Source organism: Cebus imitator, unplaced genomic scaffold (genome assembly GCF_001604975.1).
Source record: "Cebus imitator isolate Cc_AM_T3 unplaced genomic scaffold, Cebus_imitator-1.0 Scaffold96, whole genome shotgun sequence".
In the NCBI taxonomy this organism is placed as follows: Eukaryota; Metazoa; Chordata; class Mammalia; order Primates; family Cebidae; genus Cebus; species Cebus imitator.
The window spans coordinates 2,632,323-2,640,251 of NW_016107411.1; the positions used below are offsets into that span (position 1 = coordinate 2,632,323).

Here is a 7,929-nt window from a genome sequence, read left to right on the forward strand (position 1 = left end):
TGAAACTCTGTCTCAAAAAAAAAAAAAAAGAAAGAAAAAAAAAAGTTTTTATGGATCATCTTGTCATACTTCTCTGCAACAAAAATATGTATATAAATAAAAATTTTGGCTGGATGTGGTGGCTCATGCCTGTGTAATCCCAGCACTTTGGGAGGCTGAGGCAGGTGGATCACTTGAGGTCAGGCATTCGAGACCAGCCTGGCCAACATGGTAAAACCCCATCTCTACTAAAAATATGAAAGTTAGCTGGGTGTGTTGGTGGGCACCTGTAATCCTAGCTACGTACTTGGGAGGCTTAGGCAGGAGAATCACTTGAACCTTGGAGGTGGAGGTTGCAGTGAGCTAAGATCACGCCACTGCACTCCAGCCTGGACAACAAAGTGAGAGTCCAAAAACAATTTTTTTTTAAAGTTATTTTAAAATGTTCGTACAAGGATGGGCACAGTGGCTCATGCCTGTAATCCCAGCACTTTGGGAGGCTGAGGTGGGTAGATCACCTGAGGTTAGGAGTTCAAGACCAGCCTGGCTAACATGGTGAAACCCCGTCTCTACTAAAAATACAAAAATTTTATATAAATAAAAATTTTGACTGGGTGTGGTGGCTCATGCCTGTGTAATCCCAGCACTTTGGGAGGCTGAGGTGGGCAAATCACTTGAGGCCAGGAGTTTGAGACCAGCCTGGCCAACATGATGAAACCCTGTCTCTACTAAAAATACAGAAATTAGCCGGGCATGGTGGCACATGCTGGTAATCCCAACTACTCAGGAGGCTGAGACAGGAAAATCACTTGAACCCGGGAGGATAAGGTTGCAGTGAACCCAGATCACGCCACTGCACTCCAGCCTGGGTGACAGAGCACAACTCCGTCTAAAAAAAAATTCCTTTTGAATTATATGGCAAGAACCAAAGTGTTCTGTCATCAAAATTGATTTTTTAATGTGTGAATTGACACCTTGCTAAAGTCCCCCAACTTTGTTGATTCTAAAGAATTGGAAACCATTTGAGAGGAGCTATTGTAAGAAGGGACTTCAGCTTTGATCGTTAGCCATCAGGAGCTCTCCCTCAGGCACATCAGATTTAGCCGTTTTAGAGAAAGTTGAGGTTCTGAAATGCTCCATGGGCTGCTCACCCTTTGGAAAGACTATTATAAGGTGTAGAAATACCCGACAGAAGCCCACTGCTCTAGGATACCTAATGTGTGGTTTTCTCTAAAAGGCTCAATTTGAGGACTTTTTAAAGTTACCTCTTTTATAGGAATGGTTCATATTTCTGGTGGTCATTGGCACAGCAAATGTGAGTCTTACTTTAAATATGGAAATAGGTTAAATATACTGAGTCTTACTTTAAATATGGAAATAGGTGAAGATACTGTTCCTTGTTCTATATAGTCCCTTATAATTTTTAGAGCACGTTTATATACATTATCTCCTTTGATCTATATAACACTGTATGGTAGGGTAGATAGATGTTATCTCTAAAGCATAAATAAGGAGTGGATCAGAGGGTTTTTTTGTTTCCGGTTGTTTGTTTTTGAGACAAAGTCTCGCTCGGTCACCCAGGCTGGAGTGCAGTGGCATAGTCTCAGCTCACTGCAACCTCCACCTCTTGGGTTCAAGCGATTCTGCTGCCTCAGCCTCCGGAGTAGCTGGGATTATAGGCGCCCGCCATCATGCCCAGCTAATTTTGGTCAGGCTGGTCTCAAATTTTTGACCTTGCGATCCACCTGTCTTGGCCTCCCAACGTGCTGGGATTACAGGCATGAGCCGCCGCACCTGGCTGTCTTTGTTTTTTGGTTTTTTTTGAGACTGAGTCTCGCTCTGTCACCCACGCTGGAGTGCAGTGGCACGATCTTGGCTCACTGCAACCTCTGCCTCTTGGGTTCAAGTGATTCTCTTACCTCTATCTCCCAAGTAGCTGGGACTACAGGCATGCACCACCAAACCCAGGTAATTTTTGTATTTTTAGTGGAGACAGGGTTTCACCATGTTGGCCAGGCTGGTCTCAAACTCCTGACCTCAAGTGATCCACCCACCCCAGCCTCCCAAAGTGCTGAGTATAGATGTGAGCCACCTCACCTGGCCGATCAGAGGGTTTTTGTGAGTGTTCTAACACAGAGCTCTGGGTGCTGGAATCTCAGTCTTCTGATTCCTTATTCCTCGGTCTCTGACAAGAAACTAAGTCAGTAGATTCCAACATTCCTTTTTCTATCGCTATGGGCCATGAACTCTTTCTTACTGCTTTTTCCTTCCACAGATTGGTGAAATCTTAATGATATTATCAGTAGCTAATTAGACCTTGACCTTAATTACAACAAGAAGCAAAAAAATAAATATTGGCAAATTCTTAGCTTGTACAGTTTTATCAAATTAAATAAATAATTTCTATTCAGAATTTTTTAATAAAAAATAATGGTGGCCAGGTGTGGTGGCTCATGCCTGTAATCCCAAGGAACAACTTCTACTGAGAATTTTTTAATAACAGTATCCAGGCACAGTGGCTCATGCCTGTAATCCCAGCACTTTGGGAGGCCAAGGCAGGTGGATCATGAGGTCAAAAGTTCAAGACCAGCCTGACCAACATGGTGAAACCCCGCCTCTACTAAAAATACAAAAATGAGGCAGGTGTGGTGGCACACACCCATAATTCCAGCTACTGGGGAGGCTGAGGCAGGAGAATCATTTGAACCCAGGAGGTGGAGGTTGCAGTGAGCCGAGATCGTGCCACTGCACTCCAGCCTGGGCGACAGAGCGAGACTCCATCTCAAAAATAATAATAATGGTAACAGCCTCTATTTCTTCTATTCTTATTTATGTGCCAGACACAATAGAGGGCCCATGTTAATAGTCTGGCTGGATGCAGTGGCTCACGCCTATAATCCTAGCACTTAGGCCGGGCGCGGTGGCTCAAGCCTGTAATCCCAGCACTGTGGGAGGCCGAGGCGGGTGGATCACGAGGTCAAGAGATCGAGAGACCATCCTGGTCAACATGGTGAAACCCCGTCTCTACTAAAAATACAAAAAATTAGCTGGGCATGGTGGCGTGTGCCTGTAATCCCAGCGACTCAGGAGGCTGGGGCAGGAGAATTGCCTGAACCCGGGAGGCGGAGGTTGCGGTGAGCCGAGATCGCGCCATTGCACTCCAGCCTGGGTAACAAGAGCGAAACTCCGTCTCAAAAAAAAAAAAAAAATCCTAGCACTTTGGGAGGCTGAGGCGGGCAGATCACAAGGTCAGGAGTTCGAGACCAGCCTGACCAATATGGTGAAACTCTGTGTCTACTAAAAAATACAAAAATTAGCTGGATGTGGTAGTGTGCACCTGTAGTCCCAGCTACTCAGGAAGCTGAGGCAGAAGAATTGCTTGAACCCAGGAGGCAGAGGTTGCAGTGAGCCTAGATTGAGCTACTGCACTCCAGCCTAGGCAACAGAGCAAGACTCCATCTCAAAAAAAAAAAAAAAAATAGTCTGAAGACTGCCATTATTCCTATGAAAATCCCATACAAGGACCAATTGAAAGGACCCCAATTACAAGTTGGGGTTACCTCTTCAAGAACCTTGTATTTGTGTGGCAGACACTCTGTGTTTCTGTAGTCACAATATTTGGAGCATTTGTGGGGCTGGGAACTTAGAGCTTTCTCTTTGAAAGTGTGGAAAGCACAGATCCTAGAGAAGCTAGAGCCTAACCCTCTTATGCTCCTTAGGATGGAGTCCACAGAGAAGTGTGAAGCCATCATCACCCACTTTAATGGAAAATATATTAAGACACCCCCTGGAGTACCAGGTGAGGCATGTGGGGCTCAGACTGAGAGGGCCACAGGTTGTTACTTCCAGTGAAGATTCTGGAGCAGCTTTGCATGAGTGTGCCTGGGCCACATGAGGTGGGACTCAGCTGAGCATCTGCTTTCTCTCTTGGCAGCCCCACCTGATCCCTTGCTTTGCAAATTTGCTGATGGCGGGCCAAAGAAACGACAGAACCAAGGAAAATTTGTGCAAAATGGACGGGCCTGGCCAAGGAACGGAGACATGGTAAGAGGACCTCTGAGGAGACAAGAGTACTAAGGACATTCAAGTGGAATGGGAATGATCATGGCATGATTTCTGTGAGCCGAGGTTGAAAGCTTGAGAGCTACAGCAGGTAACCGAGAGGTGCTGGCTGTTGACATACTGCCAGTGTGTTCTTGAGTGGGGCTTTGCAGCCTGAACAATCAGAAAAACTCTGAACAGCTGTAGTGGGACTTGTCCGGGCTTTAATTCGTTAAACTAAATACATTCCCAGCCTTGGACGTTCTGGGCCTGTTCTCACACAAGGACTCACAATGTGAACACTGTCTTCTTTCTTTATAGGGTAGCATGGCCTTGACCTATGACCCCACCACATCTCTTCAGAATGGGTAAGGGTGTTTTATACAACCAGGCCACCTGAAAATGATAATAGCCTATATCCAGACACTCAAATGTTTCATCTTGATTGTCTCTATTTGAAAGTCAAGGGAGAGTTGGCTGTGCCTATCAGTCGGGGCTCTTCCCTTGTGGTTTCCTGTGACTCAGTACTGATTGAGGTTCCTTCCCACAGGTTTTACCCAGCCCCTTATAACATCACCCCCAACAGGATGCTTGCTCAGTCTGCACTCTCCCCATACCTTTCCTCTCCCGTGTCTTCGTATCAGGTATGTTCATGCCTGAAAAAGGGTGCGGTGGTTTCCCTACTATTGTGCTTTAAGTAATATAAGGCTAGGAACTTCTTATTTTTTGTTTTTTCTTTTAATCATATTCCACACAATTTTACATAACAGTGTAAAAGATGATCTGTGTGTGTGCAGTGATATATATAGTATGTAGTTCCCCCCCAGTATGTAGTTTTAATGGTGTCCTCTTACTCCCCTTCCACCACCCCAACAAGTAAACTCATGTTAATGTCCTACTGTGTAGCATTGGTCATATTTTTTCATGTGAATATACACATTTGTATAGCATTTGGGAAGTTGTTTATTTTACAAAAATTGGACCATATTAAATATATTTTTACATTCACTCGTCTCACTTAACAGTATCGTACACCAGTGATTCTCAAAGTGTGGTCCTAGACCAGCAGTGTCAGCATCATCTGCGAATTTTTAAAAACAGAAATTTTGGACCCCCCTCCAAATCTACTGAATTACAAACTCTGAGTATGGGGCCCAGCGATCTGAGTTTTTGTTTTGTTTTGTTTTTTTGCGACAGAGTGAGACTCTATTGCCCAGGCTGGAGTGCAGTGGCAAGAACTCAGCTCACTGCAACCTCTACCTCCCAGCTTCAAGTGATTCTCCTGCCTCAGCCTCCCAAGTAGCTGGGATTACAGGCGTATACCAACATGCCGGGTAATTTTTGTATTTTTAGTAGAGACAGGGTTTCACCATGTTGGCCAGGCTGGTCTTGAACTCCTGACCTCATGATCTGCCCACCTCAACCTCCCAAATTGCTGGGATTACAGGCATGAGCTACTGTGCCCAGCCCTGTTTGATTTTTATTTATTTATTTATTTTTTTTTTGAGATGGAGTCTCGCTCTTGTTGCCCAGCCTGGAATGCAGTGGCACAATGTTAGCTCACTGCAACTTCTGCTTCCTGGGTTCAAGTGATTCTCCTGTCTCAGCCTCTGAAATAGCTGGGATTACTGGCATACGCCACCACACCCAGCTAATTTTTGTATTTTTAGTAGAGTTGAGGTTTCACCATGTTGGTTGGGCTGATCTCAAACTCCTGACCTCAGGTGATCTGCCCACCTCAACCTCCCAAAGTGCTGCACCACGCCCGCCATGATCTGGGTTTTAATAAGCCCTCCAGGTGATTCTGTTGCAGCTAACATTATCTCTGCTCTAATTTTATCTTTTTTAATGGTTACATTATAATTCATGCTGCAGATGTGCCAGAATTCTTTAGCTATACCCAATGAGAGCATTCACTTAGATTCGTTTTTTTGCTGCTATCAATAATGCTCCACTAAACACTGTTGTGCTATATTTTTACATAAGACTGCTTCTATTTCTGGGGGCTAGAGTCTCAGGAGTTGGATTGCTAGGTTGAATGGTGTACGGATGTTCAGCTTGATAGACATTGCCAGATTGCTTTCCACAAAGGCTGTGTTACCTCACATTTCTACCAGCCTTGTGTGAAAGTACCCATTTCCCTCCAGACATAGGTGTTACTGCTCCTTTTAAATTGTTCCTGTCCTCGTGATCCACCCGTCTCAGCCTCCCAAAGTGCTGGGATTACAGGTGTGCAAGGTGAAGAGATCAAGACCATCCTGGCCAACACGGTGAAACCCTGTCTCTACTAAAAGTACAAAAATGAGTTGGGCGTGATGGCACATGCCTGTAGTCCCAGCTACTCAGGAAGCTGAGGCAGGAGAATTGCTTGAACCTGGGAGGTTGGAGGGAGGCAGAGGTTGCCGTAAGCCGAGATCACACCACTGCACTCCATCCTGGTGACAGAGCGAGACTCCATCTCAAAAAACAAACACAAATTAGCTGGGCATAGTGACAAGCACCTATAATCCCAACTACTACGGAGGCTGAGGCAGGAGAATCGCTTGAACCCAGAAGGTAGAGGTTGCAGTGAGCCATGATTGTGCCATTGCACTCCAGCCTGGGCAGCAAGAGTGAAACTCCATCTCAAAAAAAAAAAAAAAATTGTTCCTGACTTGATGAATGTAAAGTACATTGTTATTTTAATTTGCATGTCCCTGACTATAGGTGAATTTAATCATTTTGTTTGTTATATTTTGATTTGCTTCTCTCTGATTGCTATTCATATGCTTTACCCATGTTTCTATTTATTTGTTCTTTTCTCATAAATTTATAAAAACTATATATAAGTATTAATCTTCTGAATATTTGTTACATATTTTTTTTCCAGTTTTATTTTTCGGCTGTTGACTTTGTGGTCTTCAAACTTTAGTGGTATATGAGAATCACGTGGAAAGCTTATTGAAACCTGGGTTGCAGCATCACACTCAGAGTTTCTGGTTCAGTAAGACTAGGGTAGAAGGCAAGAATTTGCATATCCAACAAGTTCCCAGGTGATGCTCCTGCTACTGCTGCTTGTTCAGGGAACATACTGTGGGAATCACTAGTCTTTGCCATATAAAAGTTGGCCAGGTGTGATGCCTCATGCCTGAAATCCCAGCAGTTTGGGAAGCAGAGGCAGGCGAATCACTTGAGCTCAGGAATTCAAGACCAGCCTGGGTAACATGGTGAAACCCCCATCTCTACAAAATATACAAAAATTATCTGGGCATGGTGGTGCATGACTGTAATCCCAGAAACTTGGGAGGCTGAAGTAGGAGGATCGCTTGACCCCAGAGGTTGACAGAGCAAGACCATGTCTCAAAAAAAAAAAAAAAAAAAGTAAACTTTGTATATAGTTGGCTGGACACGGTGGCTCACTCCTGTAATCTCAGCACTTTGGGAGGCTGAGGCAGGCAGATCACGAGGTCAGAAGATCAAGACCAGCCTGACCAACATGGTGAAACCCCGGCTCTACTAAAAATGCAAAAATTAGCCAGGTGTGGTGGTGCGCACCTGTAATCCTAGTACTTGGAAGGCTGAGGCAGGAGAATTGCTTGAACCCAGGAGGCGAAGGTTGCAGTGAGCCGAGATTGTGCTACTGCACTCCAGCCTGGGCTAGGCAACAGAGCTAGACTCCACCTAAAAAAATAATTATATATAGTTAAATTTTTCTTTTCCTTTTATAAAAAACTTTTGAATTTCTTGTCTTAATTTAAAAAGTATTCTCAGTCTCTAAATTATGTATCTGGTCTCCAAGATTTTTTTTTTTTTTTTAGGTTTTGGTCTCTAAGATTTTATGTTTTATATTTACATTTAAATGTCTAATCATCAGGATTTTATTTTTGTGTATGGCATAAGATAGGAGTCCTGGTTTTTTGTGTGTTTTTT

The 7,929-nt window shown here is 44.1% G+C and overlaps 1 protein-coding gene across 7 annotated transcripts in view; it reads left to right on the forward strand.

Moving 5' to 3' along the window:
- RBMS2 (RNA binding motif single stranded interacting protein 2) overlaps positions 1-7,929 on the forward strand; it is a 42,552-nt gene that overhangs the window by 7,226 nt on the left and 27,397 nt on the right. For all 7 annotated transcript variants that reach the window (XM_017536142.2, XM_017536141.2, XM_017536143.2 and 4 more), the window contains exons 3-6: positions 3,699-3,778; positions 3,914-4,023; positions 4,342-4,388; positions 4,571-4,664. In XM_017536142.2, coding sequence (XP_017391631.1) covers positions 3,699-3,778; positions 3,914-4,023; positions 4,342-4,388; positions 4,571-4,664 — 331 coding nt within the window. The remainder of the gene's footprint in view (positions 1-3,698; positions 3,779-3,913; positions 4,024-4,341; positions 4,389-4,570; positions 4,665-7,929) is intronic.